Source organism: Patella vulgata, chromosome 8, assembly GCF_932274485.2.
Source record: "Patella vulgata chromosome 8, xgPatVulg1.2, whole genome shotgun sequence".
Classification (NCBI taxonomy): Eukaryota; Metazoa; Mollusca; class Gastropoda; family Patellidae; genus Patella; species Patella vulgata.
Window position 1 is genome coordinate 21,772,901 of NC_065886.2, and position 19,424 is coordinate 21,792,324.

Sequence of the window (19,424 nt, forward strand, 5' to 3'; positions counted from 1 at the left end):
TACATTGTCTTCTCTCAAAGGACTTGATGAATTTTAAAAAAATGTGGTTGGCACTGTATTGTGTGGGTGGTGTTTATTCAAGAATTGTTTCCATAGAATGAGTTATGCATGTTGCTTGGGTGGTGTTTATTCAGTTTTCTTCAAATGACCCCTGGCGCCAAAGACAAATTAAAATATTTTAGAGTTTTCCCCTGAGCAAATTTTTGATTTTTTTCTTCCTTTATGATTATATTATTAGAACTGATTTAAGATCACTGATTTAAGAAACAATTATCTGGTTTACAATATCATAAATCATCATTTACACTGAAAAAGTTTTAATTGCAATGCATGTTGAAAGAAACAGCATTCTGATTTTAGCAACAAAGTCTACAATGGGTTGTTGTGGTCTTTGTTATGCATATTAGGTTATGTTGATTTATTAAACCAACTATGAAAATGTCATAACAAGATTTGATAACTTAAACTACTGGCTACACATTATGCTATATTTTGCTTTTTTGTATAGTTACATGACTGCACATGATTTTGCATTGTACTTTATGAAGCTTAAAATCTGTTTATTGGCTTCAAATTGTAATTTCGCAATCAATATGAATTGACAAAAGAGAGTGCACATGACTAATAATCTACAGTTATAGATTGTATTCAGCTATAGTTCTTCCCTGTCCTATGCCGCTTTGAAAAACTTTAATTATCAATAATTTTGTCAATTTTTTTTTATGAAATCATATAATTTTGCATATATGTAGAATATGCATATCTATAACATACTTCGGGGCTTTTGACAAAAGAACGCTCTTGTCGGTTCTTGTCAGTGATTAACAGTACCCAAAATTAAATACACTAAAAAATAGACAGTTGGCAATAACTTAAATAACTTACTCAAATTTATATAATGAAATATAAACAGTTGGCAATAAATTAAATACACTCATTCAAAGTTATATCATGAAATATAAACAGTTGGCAATAAAAAGCATTTTGTAAAATTTGTTTTGCATCATGGAAAGTTACTATACTCCAATGAAATATGAACACAAATATTTATATTGTTGTTATTTGATACTAAATTTTATTTTATTTAAATTCAGGTGTTGGTTATGGTATGGTTATTATATCTGGTATTGTTTGTATCTACTATAATATTATTATAGCATGGACGCTATATTATTTATTTGTCTCCATGCAATCTGTTCTGCCATGGAGTAATTGTGATAATGATTGGAATACAGAACAATGTGCTTTAAGTGGGTCCATGAATAGCACAGTATCTAATTATTCAACAAATGGAAACTTTTCATCATTTATGTTAAATAGTACTTTAATGGCTTCAAATGTAACCAAGATTCCACCAAGTCAGGAATTTTGGCAGTAAGTATGCTTGCATTTTTAATGAAATAATTATTTCAAAAGTTAATAGAAAATAATTGTGTGGCTGTTCATGTTTATTAATTATGATATAGAAGACATCTGACAGGACAAAATTCTTTTAATAATATTCATACTAATATAAACAATTTTGATGTTCTTGAAATCAGTGGGTGAATAAAGGACTTGGGTGTCTTATTTGTATTGCAGAAGACAAGTTTTACAACTTACTGAAGGTATTGAGAATCTTGGTGGTATTAGGTATGAATTGCTTGGTTGTTTAGCTCTGGCCTGGGTCATTGTATTTCTGTGTTTATGTAAAGGTGTTCAATCCTCTGGAAAAGTAAGTATTCTAATATGATTGCAGCTCTTTGGAAAATCTTTCTACATGCAAAACATTTTCAGCATTTTCTTGGGAAAATGAAAATTTACTAATGTATTAAACTAGTTAAATATGCTGTCATTGCCCTCTAAATAGTACCATTGAATTACATAATTAAATTAAAATAATCAAAACACTGACAAGCTTGTAATTTCCATTTATATACATATAGGCTATACTCTGCCATGCTATGCTGATATCTCATTCAAATTTTATATGTCATATCTGTTGTTGGTTATTAATTTTAGACAAAACAATACATATACTGGTTAAAAAAGCATTTTTCCAATTTTTGTTGAGATCAAAATCTTACTTCCAAAAACTCCTCAGTTCTCTGTTTGCTTTCAGCAGCAACCATTTTTACACGCCCACATGGAAATGTGGATGTATATATTGCCATCCCCCTGTCCGTCTGTCGGTCCTTCTGTCGTCCACAAAGTTATCATCCGATTGTTTAAAAATCGATATATATTGTTTACATTACTGAGATGAAGAAGCTTTTTTAATTTCAGTATTTCCATTATGTTCCTTGTTTCACTTTTTTTGCACCTTGTGAATGCTCTAACATCAAAAGTTATCTGTCGATCTGTATGAAATTTATGTGCAGCATTCAAATTAGTAGAAAGAAGAATCCTATTGAATTTCAGCAATTTGAAATTTACATGCGTCATTTAAATAAGTGAAAAGAAGAATCCTATTGAATTTCAACAATTTCCGTTTATTATGTCTAGAGTTATGGCCCTTGTTTCACTTTGTTGAACCTTCTTAACCTTCTAACGCCAAAAGTTATCATCCGATCTTTGTGAAATTTATATGCATTATTTAAGTTATGGCCCATGTTTCACTTTGTTGAACCTTGTGAACGCTCCAAACCTTGTGAACGCTCTAACACCAAAAGTTATCATCCGATCTATATGAAATTAATATGCATCATTTAGATTAGTGAAATGACGAAGCCTATTGAATTTCAGCAATTACAAAAATTACTTCTAGAGTTATAGCCCTTGTTTCACTTTGTTCAACCTTGTTAATGCTCTATTGATGAAAGATATTATCCGATCTGTATGAATTTTATATGCATTATTTGAATTGGTAAAATGAAAAAGCCTGTCAAATTTCAACAATTTCTGTAAATTAGTTCCAGATTTAAGGCCTTTGTTTTAGTTTGTAGAACCATGTGAACCCTCAAACGACGAAAATTATTATCTGATCTGTATGAAATTGTCTTGTAAGTGCCCCCAATTACCTACAAAAGAATAAATATGCGTCAACCCTTGGGGACTGTTCGGACGATTTAGCTGCTGTGGGCGTATGTTTAGTTGCCTGGCAACCTATCTTCGTATTTATAATAGCCTTATGGCTGGCGACAACTTTGTATGGTTATCTTTATTTTCTATTATCAGGTTGTATATGTAACTGCTACCTTTCCCTACCTGGTTTTAGTTATTCTATTAGTACGAGGTGTAACTTTACCTGGCGCCATGGATGGTCTTAGATTCTACCTGATTCCTGATTGGGACAAACTCTTTACATTAAAGGTATATTTTGCAAAGATCATAATTTAGATGGCCCAAAAAATAAATAATACAGCCATTTTGTTCTTGTTGTTAAGTGAATTGAGTGGTGTTAAGGTTGAAATAAGTAATTGTGAAATGTTCATAATCAAAGATGAAATATTAATGTACAGTTCAATCATAGATTTTACAAAAGAATGATAGGCGTATATTTTGTTGTATAATTGTGTATAAACTTTCAGTCTATATTTTATTGTATAATTGTGTATACATACATTCAGAATCTGAAGGGTAATGGTTTGGTATGGTAGTAAAAATCATATCTTGTTAAATTTTCTCTCGATTTTCTACTTCAGGTATGGGGTGATGCTGCTGTACAAATATTCTATTCTATGGGTATGGCTTGGGGTGGTTTAATTACCATGTCTTCTTACAATAAATTCAATAATAATGTTTACAGGTAGGACTTCTTCTTTTCATCTTCTTATGACCTCCAAGCAAATACGAAATATAATTACTTCTATTTCATAATGATAGACATTGTCTGAATAATGCTGTAAATGGATCCACTAATTATCTGTTATGATGTTTAGCCTTAAGCAAGAAAGATGTTATTGTCTGTGAACAAAATCATTTTGAATTTTCAGAGATGCTATTATGGTCCCGCTGATGAACTGTGGTACAAGTATTTTTGCTGGTTTGGTTATTTTCTCGATTCTGGGTTTTATGGCTAAAGAAACTGGTGTACATATATCTGAGGTCGCTACACAAGGTAAATACCCTTAATTTCTTCTTTTTTTTTTTTAAAATGACTTGTTCTTCTTAAAATTTGATGCAAGTTTTATGAAAAGATTTAGTTACCAAATGACTTGTTCTTCTTAAAATTTGATGCAAGTTTTATGAAAAGATTTAGTTACCAAATAAGTGTAATGATTTGATCTTGTAGTAGGCCTATATTTGACAAAGTCAATCTGTTCTTTATTTAGGTCCAGGTTTAGCTTTTGTTGCCTACCCAGCAGCCATTTCCAGATTACCAATATCTCCATTGTGGGCTATTTTATTCTTCTTAATGTTGTTGACCGTTGGTCTCGACACACAGGTAACATTTATGTTGTAGTTCTAGTGGTAAAATATTAACAGGTTAGCGTTTAATTTTAATGACAGTGAACTGCATTGGTAGGAGACAACATTAGATTGGTTCGCAGTATCAGGGTGTAGATTAGTACAACGGTTGACTGGTTGAAAATAAGTAACGGCAAAAAGGTATTCGAATCTGAGTAAATGTATTTTCAGTAATTGCTATCTATACACAAATGGTTTTACAAGATATCCTATATAAAATGCATAACATGTAATTGTAAACTGTCGTTTGATTGTTAGCCATGTATGTTACATGAAATTTTTTATTCAATATGATTGGACACATTTTTTTGTAAAAAATGAATGAAAATTCCAAACAGACTAGGTGTCTGTAGAAATGGGATGTCTATGCCCATTTATGGATTTGGCTAAAAACAACATGGCACCAATTAACATGACTGTACGGTAGTCAAGACAACTGATCATAAATAATTGGGGAATACAAGGTGTAATATTTTTATAACGTGTAAACTGTGACTAATATAACTGATCAATTCTCATGATTCATCTTTTTATACCTTTTAGAATTGACAATATTGCTTCAGTTACATATAATCTGGATTTCAAATGATATTCCCTGTTACCTTTGAATTAAAACCTTACTTTTAACAACTGAGTATTTTTTTTTCTTTTCCAATAAAAGTAAAGTTTTATTCAATTTATTCTTGACTTGTTGTTGCTGACTTCCCTCAGCCATTTTTACCAGACAATATTTCTAATACAAAGAAAAATTAAATATATTTGTTTGCAAATTGTCTTCACCCCCTGACCAACTTGGCCTAGGCATCTGGTCAGATAAACTTATATATTCATGTTTTATACCAATAAATAATTTTGTGTATAAAAGTGAGGTTTCATTTCTAACTAGTGGATATCTAACAGAAATTTCTTGATCAGTTATATTAGTTTCAGGTCAAATAAGTTCAGAAAGTAATTGCTACAGCATATTAAAAGGTGTACAAAAAACCTCAAGGCAAATGCTAGATGTGCGATAGATAAAATGACATTGATAATTGTTTATAATCTGAAGAATCTAATGTTGTCTGGTTTCATTTTTAGAGCTTAATTGAAAGATTTCCAGAAAAAAAACCTATTTATTAATTATTTTTTTAAAAATTGCAATGTTTGAGCCAAAAACCATATTCACTGATGCAGTTGACTGTGACATTGTTATGACAACCAACCATAAAACTTACCCAGAGTGATTAAAGGGCATTATTCAATGAACAACCATATTTAAATTGATAGGGTACCCTACCAATTAAAATACGCTGTGGTGTTGATTACAACTCTCAATTCATTTTACTCAATTATATTTATGCTCACTGAAAACAAATGTTCTTATCACAAATAAATTAATACTGATGTTTTCAAATTAGAGAATAGGGGTCCACTAGTTGCCATAGCAACACGATTTATGACCTTCATATAATACCAGGAAAAACTTAATTATATTTCTTTGAATCTTTATTCCATTCACTGTACATTTCAAAATTACAGTATTATTTTTTGACACAAGAAAAAATTTCCTTTTTTAAAGCTTTGTACAATTTGTTCACATTATATTATTACGTTTTTGAAATGAAGAAAATAATGGGTCTAGATAATTTTGCTTCTGTCTAATTTAATAGAGTTTGAATCCATTGATATTTTCAATCCATAAACGTTTTAATAGAAACATTTGAGCAAATTGAGCATATAGAAAAATGATGTGTCTCAAATTAATGAATTTATAATATCCACTAAATAACAATGGCAAAGATGGACCATACAGTAAAAAGATTTCCCCCATTAATGGGATATTGCCAAGACCTTGAGAACACTACTGATTTCATACTCTACAAATGTAACGAAAATTACCATAATAAAGAATTGTTCAATGTCAACTTGCTGCTAATGTAAATCGCCTTTTCTCATGTTTGATGTTGACAATTTATGTACTGGATAATCAAGGCATTCAACTTCCCAAGATTAGTATCTTGTTTATCAAGGCACTTGGGCCATGCTCAGTGTTGAATGATTATGGTAGTACAAATGCTATATTTTTGTTCCATAACCATTTAATGTACAAATCATATGCATTAAACAAAGCTGTTCAGTAATGTCTGGCAATATCCCTTTAATTTACATTAATTTTATAATAGGTCTCTGAAATAACATTGTGGTTGTCATGACAAGTCAGTATAATGAAAACAAAATTGCATGAGATAATCTGCTTCTTGGTTTGCAAAAAGGGTTAATTTGAATAGCTAGATTTTAAGGGTTTTTTTTAATGCTTTAAATGCAACAGTTCATTAAAAAGGTTTTTTTTTTTTGCAGTTTGGGAAATATTTCATTTTTTTTTTTAAATTTAAAATCTAACAAAGTAACCCTCTGCTTTTTATGAAAAATCAATGAGATACAGTTTATTATCAGATATAATAATTCTATATTTCTTTTCTAGTTTAGTTTTCAGCATATGAAAGTTGAGTGATTGTGAGATTAGGCGTGGTTGCATGATGACTGAAAATGGGCGAAGTAGGGCGTGGTTGTAGTGTTGGGTTTTTAGATTAAGGGGGGTAATTTAATATTGCGAAAGGGCGTGAGTGCTAAACGCGACTATGGATTAGCCCCTATGGATGAAAGCAGATTTTTTCCAATGCCAGGTACACGTAAGTGATAGATCTTAAAATTCAACACGCGCAATTAATTTTATTTGTATAAAAAAAATTTAAAAATATCTCATGCGGTGAAATTTGTATGTTTGTTCTTTAACTCTTTAACTACTGAATACTTTTCAGGAAAATTCAGCTTTTCGATCATTCTTCTGTTAAGTAGCCATAACCCATAAAATATTGAAATTAGGTGTCTAAAGGTATATATTGGCATAATCCTAAAGAGATTTCCCATTCAAGTATACAAATTATATTTTGTTAAAGTGTTTCAGTAAATTAGCTAAAATTTAATAGTCTCTGCCAGCCTCCAGCAGATTATTCTAAATAAATCTACATTAGACAGCAATTAAGAAATTAGACAAAAAAACCCAGGTTATTAAATATTTTAAAAACGAAACACTGTCCTCTCAGATAACTGAACTACCGTCTGCTGAGAAGACAATCTACACTGGTATCTTCATTTCATAACTTGATCAGTATACAAGGTTGGAGGTAAATTCCTCATATAGTAATTTGGGAAATCCCTTCATTTATACTATCAACAAAAAATGTGTTTGATTATAATAGTCTGTCTGGTTGGCCAGTTTTCATCATTTACATATTTATCAGCCAGTAGGGGATTGTGTTTCATAACATGTAAGCAAGCCACTAGCACTGGCTTGCCGGGTTAGAATAATGAAAGCAGGAAGCCACTATCACCAGCTCATCGTAGTTAAAGAGTTAATATTTGAATCAATGACTTTTTTTCAAAAGAAGAGAGTTGTTTTTAAGTGAGAGTGGCGGTGTAAGATTGGGTTAGGGATGGTTTGGGAATCAATACAAATAAAACTTTGGGTTTCTTTTCCTCTGAGGGTGGAGGAGGTTAGCATGAAAAGACAGAATTTAATCAAGCCTAAAAACAAAGTATTGTATATCACTATAGAAAACAAAGAATTGAAAGTGTCAGATTTGTAAATGAGAAAGTATTTTTACTCAAGTTTTCAGTTAAAAATTGTTTGAAATATGTTAACATTATTTGTGTAAATATAGTTAATTTCCATATATAAAGAAATGTTTTTGAATTAAAGATATTTTTAAGATCACTATGAAACACTGAGTAAAAATACATCTTATGGGAGATTGAATAAGGAACGAAGTTATGTACTTTGTAAAATTATTTGAAGCAAAGGATGCTATTAACAAAGGCTGAACTCGAACCCAAAACAGTCATGTTTTAGGGTAGCTAAAACAAATACTTATAGCGCAATACAAAACAAATCACCATTGTGTGGATTAATATTGCCTCTTTCAATGCTCAGTTATGATTTAATTTTTAACATTGAAAAAGCTCTGTAAAATAATCCATGGTACATGTGCATTTTTGCTACAATATGATGGCGATCTGAAGAAAGTTTTTAAGACAAATTTTGATTTGTTTTCATAACCTTTTTTCAGAATATTATACTTTTCTGTTATAATATATACATAATTTTCACATATTGCAATAATGGTACAAAACTTTTTCAAATAACAAAATTAGATCTATTTTCAAAAATGATCAATTTCAAGTTTATTGGTAACAAACCTCAAAACCATATAACATGAGCTTCATAATTGTTTTAAAAAGAATAGTTTGACTTAGAAATTGAGCATTGAAAGAGGTAGCTGATTATGAATATACAATTTACTGTGGAGTATTTTGTAGAACTAAGGTAACCCAACAAAACTTCACTGAATTAATTTAACTGCACACTTGAAACACTAGTCTTCATCTTTAATCTTATTAAGAGGGTAGGCCACAGAATTGCACTGAACAATAACTGAATAAGATAAATCAGCCATGGTTCTATATTTCTTGGATAAGAGTTAGTTGTCAAATAAATTAGAGGGAGGTTTTGAAGAAATGATCTGTATTTCTAAATGTATCTGCACTGTCAAAATATTCAAAGAACAGAATTATCCACATTATTTTAAAAATTCTTATCCTGTCTTTCATTTTCTATTCAAAATTCTTTCCCTGCGTTCAAGCGATAATTATTGAAATATAATATACCTGAGATTAGAACTGAAATGACCTAGTTTGTTTATTGGATGAATATTAAAATCCTTTTTTTTTTCTCTCTCTCTGTTCCAACTTTGTCTGAAAAATACATCATTTTCACAGTTGGAAATCGACAACAAAAAATATGAATAATATGTTAGTTACCTAATTATTTTAATGAAGCTAATACCCTCATTTACTTTGGCAATAGTACAACAAATGTGAACCTACATAATATATCAAACTGTCAAAGTTTGAAAAGGTCACATGGAACATCAAAATGTTATTATTCATATCTCATGCTTGTTCATAAACAGGAATAGCCCTTCTATTTATTATAAATCCGTAATGAAAACTAACTTTACAATATTTTAAAACAAAATAAAACAGTTTTTAAAAAAAAGAGAAGGTAATATTAAACAATTGGACAAATTGTATCTCAACTTTAATATAAGGTTTTAAGACGTAAGATATAAATAACTTAGTATACTCTAAATTAAATAAATTCTTTTGAAAAAAATACTAAAAGCAAAGAAAAATTGTGTATTTTACAGAAAATCCAACATGAGATGTCTAGCCGATTGAAAGTGAGGTTAATTATTGGTTTAAGTTATAGTTATATGGGCACACTAGGTAAGGTATCAATAACCTCAGCCTTTGTTATAATAGATTATTGTTTCTATTTGTAATGCCTGTCTCTGAAGTCAGCTATGGTCAAGATTTGGAGAAGAGAATGGTTTGACCTTGAAAACTGGTACAAGGGACATTCAATATCATTTGTCCAAGTGTTGATTGTTTTACAAAAAATTATCTTTTATCTTTAAATCAAATTTCTATCAAAGATTTTGTCTAAAATAAAATAATTTTATTTTAAATTTAGTCTATAAAATCTGTAACTATGGTGTCTTATTTGACAATATTTGTTCCAATCATATTTATCATGAATCAGGTTATTGACATTCCCAGAGCAATATCAAGAACAGTTGAATATAGAATGTTGTAATCAACATTTTAATATTATGTTAAATAATTTATCGACTGTTGTGCAAAGTTTGTAGTCGATTAGATAAAAATGTGTTTGGTTAGATTTGCCTGACATTTCATGTGGTTTTTGCACTGCATTAAAAATCACTTATGTAATATGACATCGAATCCAACACACGGCCAATAAATGTATTGTCATTTTATGTTTTGTCACAGTATTATGCCTATTATATTGAAATTGTATTGGACATAACCTGCAAGCAATGTGTGCATATGAATTTGCCAAATACCTTATATTTTATAATTGATATAACTGATTAATAAAATAAGTTGCAAAGCTCAGATGTTGATGGTATTGATTCAAATCTTAATCTTTATCTAATTAAAGTTTCTTAATTTTATTTGTATATTTAGACAAAAATTTTGATAGTAATTTGATTTGATTCTTTTCTTCTAGAGATTAACAAATGTATGTGTTTTACTTACTAGTGATGTTATTTAACCTAATAACTGAACACATCCTTTAAATTCATACTTATACACTCTGTAAACCTGTTTTTAAACCTGTTTCAATTATTAACTGTTTTAAATCAAAATTAATAAATTTTCAAAATTTATATAATTTTCACTGTAAAGAATTTCATAATTATCAGTAAGTATATAGTCTGAATACATCAAGGTCATGTCTGCCAAAAAGTTGCTAGTTACTTTTTGTATGTTATGTTAATATTTAGAATATAAATAAAATAATAATTTGAATTTTATCCAGTTTTTATTTGCAGTTCATTAGTCTATTTTAGATTAAAAGGGGCAACTTTTTGGTACATGTAGAACTCCACTAATCCGTTTAAAATTTCAGGAAATCTAGATGAAATTATAGTTTTTCTTACCTTGTGATCTCTATTTTTTTCAGTTTGGTATGTTTGAAACTATGACCAGTGCCTTTGTGGATGAATTTCCTCAGTTTTTGAGAAACAAGAAATTGATCTTCACAGTTGTCATGTGTTTGGTGGAGTTTGTGTTAGGTATTCCATGTATCATGCAGGTACAGTCTTTAATAGTTATTAATTTTTTCGCTCGCTCGCTTTTAATATGCCCACATTGAAATGTGGTCATATATTGTCATCAACCCTGTCTGTCCATCTCCCACAATAGCTTGTGAACTCTTTTTAATATCCTTCCAACCTCGTGGGTTTTCTCCGGGTCCTCCGGTTTCCTCCCACTGCTAAAGACCCCTACGTGCAAGCGAATTATTGAAATAAAATTAAACTATGTGTTATTCCCGAAATGACCTACTTTGTGTCAAGTGGACGTTAAACCCCATTTCTCTCTCTCTCTCTTTTAATATCCTCTTTAATTTAAATTTATACACATGAGACCAAGAAACCTATTGATTTTCAATCATTTCCGATAATTACTACCACAGTTACTTGGGACCCTTGATCACTTTGAAAAATCTTGTGGATGCTCTAGAGGCACTTACACTGACTTACATTTGATACACAGTGAGACTGAAAAATCTTATGGACTCTCCCAAGGCCACAGGTAATAACTGATTCACTTTAAATTTATATACGCACAAGACCAAAAATCCTATTGACCTTCTAAAATTTTTGATAATTACTGCCATAGTTATGACCCTTTACCTCTTTGAAAAACTTGTGGATGCTTTATAGACCACAGTTATCACCCAATTGACTTTAAATTAATGAGATTCTTGAACAATAAAAAGACCACATCTATCATCTGATTAACTTTAAATTTATACACAGTGCTAGTGCTTTAGGTCATGAGATGATGAAGCCTATTGATTTCCAATAATTTCTGATAGATATTGCCAAGGTTGTGGCCCTTGATAAATTAATGATATTAAATTTTTGTACACCAAACATGAACATGGGGCAGAACCTGAAGTCAAACAAATTCTATTGATTTCCGATAATTACTTAATGTGTTGATACTCTTTTCAATCTGATTTTAGTGTATTGTAAATGTGTTCATCACCGCCAAAAATTACATAATTATGCAAAAACCCTTGTTGACTGCTCGGACAATTTAACTGCTGTGGGCGTATGTTTCATTGCCTGGCAACCTATCTGGAATTAAATGGGTTTGTTTGTTCGTCCGTCTGTCTGCCTGTTACACAAAAGTTCTGCATCTAATTCAGCTGGGTGCATATCTTTACCAAGTTTTTTTTTTAAATAATTGATCTTAAATTTGATAATGAATTGGTTTTGAGACAGATTTTGCTGGCTGTTCAATCCATATTATGCATTAACAAAATGTATAGGTCAAACCTCAGCCAAGCATTTACAAATTTTCCATTTTTATACGCCCACATTTAAATGTGGTCGTATATTGTCATCGCCCCCGTCCGTGGCTAAAGTTAATATGCGATTGACTTTAAATTCATACACAGTGTTTAAGGTCATGAGACGAAGAAGCCTATTGATTTTTAGCAATTTCCGATTATTACTGCCAGAGTTATGGCCCTTGATCACTTTGAAAAATCTTCTGGACGCTCAAGAGGCCAAAGTTAATATCCGATTGACTTTAAGTTTATACACAGTGTTTAAGGTCATGAGACAAAGAAGCCTTTTGATTTTCAGCGATTTTCGATAATTTCTGCCAGAGTTATGGCCCTTGATCACTTCAAAAAATCTTGTGGACGCTCTAGAGGTCAAAGTTAATATCCGATTGACTTTAAATTTATACACAGTGTTTAAGGTCATGAAACGAAGAAAACTATAGAATTTCAACAATTATCGATAATTACTGCCAGAGTTATGGCCCTTGATCACTTCAAAAAATCTTGTGGACACTCTAGAGGTCAAAGTTAAATTTATACACAGTGTTTAAAGTCATGAGACGAAGAAGCCTATTGATTTTCAGCGATTTCTGATAATTTTTGCCAGAGTTATGGCCCTTGATCACTTTGAAAATTCTTGTACACGCTCTAGAGGCTAAAGTTAATATCCGATTGACTTTAAATTTATATACAGTGTTGAAGACCATGAGGCGAAGAAGCCTATTGATTTTCAGGGATTTCCGATAATTTTTGCCAGAGTTATGGCCCTTGATCACTTTGAAAAATCTTGTGGACGCTCTAGAGGCTAGAGTCCGATGGACTTTAAATTTATACACAGTGTTTAAGGTCTTGAGACGAACAAGTATATTGATTTTCAATGAATCTTTATGACTTGAACAGCTAAATCCATGATGTTAAAAGTTTTGTATATTAAACGTTAGCATGGGGCAGAACTTTATAAAAACCAAACAAATTGTAATGGTTTTCTGATAATTACTTAATGAGTTGTTACTCTTAATTAGATTTTAATGTATTATAAATGTTTCATTACCGAAAAAAGTAAAAATATGCGACAACTCTTGTTGACTGCCCGGTCGATATAGCTGCTGTGGGCGTATGTTTTGTTGCCTGGCAACCTATCTTTCTTTTAAGTATTGTATTGGAATATAAGTCATTGAGAAAAATTTTAATTTCATATGTCTAGAGGAGCTTACATGGGACTCATTGTTGACTTAAGAACATCTTGGAGCTGGTAATGCAAAAAGGCAGACAGTTTTCTTATATAAGAATTGTCACTATTTGACTCATTCTTACCATTCTGTGTAGTTTTGAGCCATGCTGATAGTATCATTTGAAATAATAATGTCCAATTAGCCATGCTGATATATTTATATGATGCCAAAGTGAACAAAATTCAAATATCAAAACATTTAATTCTCTTTGAAAAGAATTATTGGCTATTTTGATAATTTCCTGTTCTTTGAAACATGAAACGCAACATCAAGTAATCATCGCTTGGATTAATTATTATCAGTAAATAATGACTTATTGGCAATTATCAGTCAACTGACATTCAATTTTACATTATCTTTCATATATCATATGGCAGTAATTATATGTTACTATTATTCAAAACAATAAATTAGGAAAACCGATAATTTTCATTGTCATAAATTTGACAGTCAGGTATGACAAATATATAATTATTAGGATGTTTTCCCCAATTTATTCCTGCACATAACAACTTTATGTCACTCATAACAAGCTTTATAAACCAATTAAAAGCAATTAGAACCATATATTCAGATGCTGTCCACAAATTCCTTGTTACTCTTGAGGAGTCATAAGTATGGTTTTCTCTTTTTTAAGATTATGTTGCATATTTTAATTTAAAAAAATCAAATTAGCATTTTTCTACAATAACAATTATGTATTATATTTCCAATATGTTCTGAATTTTGTGTATATCCACACCCCACATTTAAATTTTCTATTCCTTAAAAATATTGCATTCTTGTTTATAGGGATTACATAATTTAAATAAAATTATTTCAGGGTGGTGTGTACATTCTACAGATCATGGATTGGTATGCTTCTTCCTTTTCCCTTATGTTAATGTCTCTTGCTGAATGTATTGTAATTGCATGGGTTTATGGTAAGTTCTCAAGTTACAAAAATAAATATGACTTCTTGTAAAAATTAATAGAGGGAAATACTCTTCATTAAACTAAAATATTTTTGGATTTTTTGTGCCAAACCTGGTAGTAAACAGTTCTAATTTAATGTGTGTAAAGCAGTTTTAGGAATTGAATTTATTGAAACAATAACACTGAAGATAGCATCATAATCCCTCTCACATTGGATTACAGTAAACTTTTTTATTGCCTGATAAACTGAAACTTCCACATCATCAGTGGTATTGGGTGTTTTTAAAGAAGGATCGGTTGCTGTACTGTTAATATCTATATTTCTAATTAGTACTTTTCTTTCCTGGAATAGGAGCTGATCGATTTTACAAGGATATTGAATTAATGATTGGATACCAACCTTGTATTTGGTGGAAGATTTGCTGGAAATTCATAACACCTATTATCATTCTTGTAAGTCATATTATATAGTAGTCATCATTCACAATTGGTCATTCCACAAGTATTGATTGACAAGTTAGAATGTAGAATCTGACAGCTTGTGCCCTATTAAAAATTTAATATTCTTAAAGCTTGTGACAAAGTTGGAACATAAAGTGTTTAATGGAATTGTTAACATCCACTGGCTTGCTTTCCTAAAACTTTTTGTTTGCATTTTGCTCTTCTTGGGAGAGAGGCACTTCGAAAAAATCCTAATGCTCCGCTATTTCAAGAATGATCGACCTGAAACCTAGCATGCTTATTTCTCGGACAATAAATTGTGTATTATATTTGATATGTCACAATTTCAAAATGGCTGCGATGAAGTCATTATCAGTTCCTGATCCGTATATTACGTTCATAGTAGTTTATTCTTTTTCCACTACTATGAAATGCTGAACCAGTTTGCTAATAAATTTTGTATGTTCTTTGCAGAGCATCTGGATATTTAGTGTTGCTTCTTTGGAACCTGTGTCATACAAAGACTACCAATATCCAGCATGGGCTATTGGATTTGGTTGGGCATTAAGTTTAGTCTCATTTTTGCCTTTACCAGTGTTAGCTATTTATCAGATTTATCATGAAGAAGGACCTCTGTTACAGGTAAGCAACTTAATGGACTGTTTATTATCACCATCTGTAAAGTTTATTTATTCGATCTACTCTAGGGGCATAGATTAATTCTACCTCTGTGGTAGATCATAATGAAGAATCCTGACAGAGTCTGTATTTTCACAAACAACAGAAACTCCAAACTCTTTCTCAGTTTTGATAGAGTTCTCCAATAACTTGTTGGTGCTGCTTACTATCTCATACAGAAATGTTTTTAATTCTGTTTCACTTATAATTTAACTTCTAACAGTATATAATCACATTATAATGTCAGTGTTATAAATTTCATTGTATTTTTTCAGAGAATTATACATTTGTCCAAGCCAGCATCAAATTGGGGTCCAGCTTTACAAAAACATCGAGAAGAATATCTGGCAACACTAGAGCCAAGACAACGACCTGCATTTACACCAGTTACTGCCCCTATCTATCTACCTACCACCATTCCTACCATTTGTGAAAAAAGTGCAGCACCTTTTCCAGAAGAGGTTACTTTATTAAGTTCCCGTGAAAATATTTCAGGTCCAGATTCAAAATGCTAGTCAAAAGTTTGAATTTACCATGAATCCAAAGAAATCAAAATTTAATGTCAAGAAACAAACAAAAATTTCACTTTACCATTTTATGAATTGAGCGTTTTATTTGAGGATTTTTTTCCTGGTGAATGTAGGTGGTCACTATATTATTTTAAAGTATTTTTACTCAGTCTAATTCTAATTAAGTTAGTGTATGTATACATTCATTTTTTTTTTATAAACCTTCAAAATACAGTACAGTTAAAAGCATTAGATAATAAGATTTGTACAGTACAAGTCTCCTTCAATATCACAGAAACTGACACCCTGTTGAATGATAAACCAATGACCTAGCCAATCAAATAAACAGTTATTATTTATTCATGTCATCATTATCAATCAGTTGGTAAGCATCTTAAGTCTAGTTTAAGTGATTTGAAATTGCAAAAGTATATATTTGAGGTTATTAATTTGAATTAGATTGAGAATTTTCATTTTGTATAATATGTTAGAATTGAATGATTGTATCAGTGGGTCATATATATACGATAATTTCTTCAATCATGTTCAAGGATTACCAGAAAAGAGCACATCTAATTATATTAGTAACCTTCAATAGCTATACTACATTTAGTGTATGATTCTTAGTTTAAAATTATAGTTGAAAGTCTGAATTGATTGTCATTGAAGTTGACTGACTAAAGTTGATAGCTATAGTGGGTTATTACTACGCAAATTCCAAAATGATAATTGGTGTCCTCAGTATGATTGAAGAAAATTGTTTTATACAATGAGATATTTTATATTGTTTTGATGTGGTTTTTGATGTAATGATCTATCCATGTTATACATGGTCATTTTTGTTGCGGTGGTCAGAAGTTTTAAAAGTTGATACTTATAGACAATGAACCAGCCACTGTGGTATCATAATTAATCTACAAAATTAAAAATATCTGAATAATGCTGTTTTCCAATCATGCCATCCATAAAGGCAATCATTAACACCCCTAAAAAATGCTTTCTTAATACTCTATTTTAAAATCCATGTCAAATTCAGTGTGTAATGTTTGTTTTTAAGTGCAAATCAAATGTTATTTAGTTGTGGTAATGTTGTACCAAATACGAGGGCTGACAAAAAGTTCTAAGCCTGAAAAGGATAGATGTGCTGGGTTGAAACAAAATTTTGCCACCAACAAGTACAGTCATTGAATGAATCATAGACATAAGAACTGCAATTGTAGTGTTATTATTGTCTTCTTACCAAGCCATCTTGTAAACCTACCCATTGAATTCACCAAAAAATGGAAAAAAATTGCTATAGGGCAATTATCAAGTACCTGAAACTGAAACGACTAACCCCAACCAACACAAGAACCTGACGATGACCTGCGTCCTGGAAGGCCATCAACAGTAACTAAAAAAAATTACCTGGGTCCATGACATGGTGATGGCTGATCTATGATTGACCACTCAACATATTGCCATGAGAGGGTTAAGCACATTATCTCCAATGAGTCATCACTTTTAACCTGAATCCAAAATTCAGTCATTTTCCTAGTAATGATGATTTTTTTAGGGTGGCTGAAGGGGACTATATAGGAAAATAAATGGAAACCATTGACTTTGTACAGGTCTTTCACAGATATGCTTAGAACTTTCCAGCCAGCCATCATATTATTTTAACTTTCATGTATTAGAGGATAAATACCAAAGAATTAAAGATTAAACAGATAATGAATTTCGACAAAGAGTGCAACTGCTGTCAATTTAAATTTGCCTTTATTTTGTACTTCCACCAAAGGGAGAAATTTACTCAAAAATTATGTGCCATAAATGTGTCTGTAACATTTATACACCTTTAATTGCACGCAGATAATATGCTGTCATTGGAAGTGGTGTTATTGTGTTTTTCTGAAAACAAATAAGTTACAGCCAGTCTTATTATTCATGGGATTTGATTAATGTTAAAAAAAAGAGCATTAGATATTTTCCCTATATTTGGAATCAAAACTCTTCATTTTTCATTGGTGGTACATATTAGAATTTGGATATATATGGAAATTACTGCCATATTCCTGTTCATTAATAATCCACCCGAGAAATTTTAATTGACAAGTTTATGCCAAACTAATAATTATCATCTTATTATCAGGTAATATTTTGTGTACATTTTCTTAAAATTTTTATTTGATATATTAAAAAGGTCCGACCAAAGAGTTATTGTTTAAATTATGTCAATTTCCAGATATTATCAATAAACTTAACTTACCCCACTAAGCCTTCTTTTTGTCAATGACCAATTTATCAAAATACTTTAACTGACAGAACAATGACAATGTTTTTAATTACTGTAATATTTATTTCATAATTATCCCCCGCCTTTCGAAGAAAGCGGGAAACTATTAAAATGGGTCTGTCTGTCCATGCATCTGTCTGTCTGTCTGCCTGCCTGTCTGCCCATCACACTTTTTGGGATACAATAACTCTGCTTCTAATTGACCTTAAATTTTCAAACTTGGTATAGGTGTTGATTATGTGAATGCCTTGACTGAGTTCGATATGAGAATTTTTTGCTTAGGTTAAGCAGAGATATGCAATTTGATTGGTCGATGCTTTGGGACATTATAACGTCTAATTAAGCCAGAGTAATGAAACTAGTTTTATAGTTTCATTGAGTAATGAAACTAGTTTTATAGTTTCATTACATCAATACCTTGACTGTGGTAAAACTTGGCGTAGATCATCATGTCATCTAATGCCTTTTTCCATTTGGCGGGGGACATCGCTGTTGGCTTATTTTACATTATTAAGATTGTTGGTAATCATGGGAGTATTGGAAATAACAATAGAATTGTATTGAAACTTCGGTCATTCTTATTGCCACATATAAAGTTGTTACAGAATGACCATATACTTACTATATCTGGCAACTAGTTCATGATTTTAGAATGTGGTAGTAGTTTTACCTGGTTCAGAGGTTGTCTGAAGATATATCACTTTGTATTTTGTATATTCTATAGTCTGTTCAGTTAAACTATGTTCCATATGCTCCATGTGAAGTCACTTTAAATATTGTCTGTCAATGAAACAAAATTAAATTTTACATGATTTGATTACATAGTGTCATAGCTCAAAATTAATCTTCTGATACTCACAATTTTTGTATTTAATGTCAAAATTTTCCTTTTAATATTTAAAGGGGGAACTAATTATATTACTTGTTTTAATCATGTCACATTTTTTGTGAAATTATTTTATTTAAAATAAACATATCAACTCAAATATGTGGGTATTTAA

At 30.8% G+C, this 19,424-nt stretch overlaps 1 protein-coding gene across 6 annotated transcripts in view; it reads left to right on the forward strand.

Annotated features, from left to right (window-relative positions):
- LOC126831162 (sodium- and chloride-dependent glycine transporter 1) overlaps positions 1–19,424 on the forward strand; it is a 33,982-nt gene extending 14,558 nt beyond the window's left edge. The window contains exons 4-14 of one of the 6 annotated variants that reach the window (XM_050561845.2): positions 1,095–1,374; positions 1,582–1,714; positions 3,157–3,291; positions 3,624–3,727; positions 3,915–4,039; positions 4,254–4,366; positions 10,979–11,110; positions 14,429–14,528; positions 14,873–14,973; positions 15,436–15,603; positions 15,915–19,424. In XM_050561845.2, coding sequence (XP_050417802.1) covers positions 1,095–1,374; positions 1,582–1,714; positions 3,157–3,291; positions 3,624–3,727; positions 3,915–4,039; positions 4,254–4,366; positions 10,979–11,110; positions 14,429–14,528; positions 14,873–14,973; positions 15,436–15,603; positions 15,915–16,154 — 1,631 coding nt within the window. In that variant the 3' untranslated portion in view covers positions 16,155–19,424. Of the gene's footprint in view, positions 1–1,094; positions 1,375–1,581; positions 1,715–3,156; positions 3,292–3,623; positions 3,728–3,914; positions 4,040–4,253; positions 4,367–6,850; positions 9,780–10,978; positions 11,112–14,428; positions 14,529–14,872; positions 14,974–15,435; positions 15,604–15,914 lie in introns of those variants that run through there. The other 5 variants (XR_007684157.1, XR_008788954.1, XR_007684158.1 and 2 more) reach the window with 5 other exon arrangements.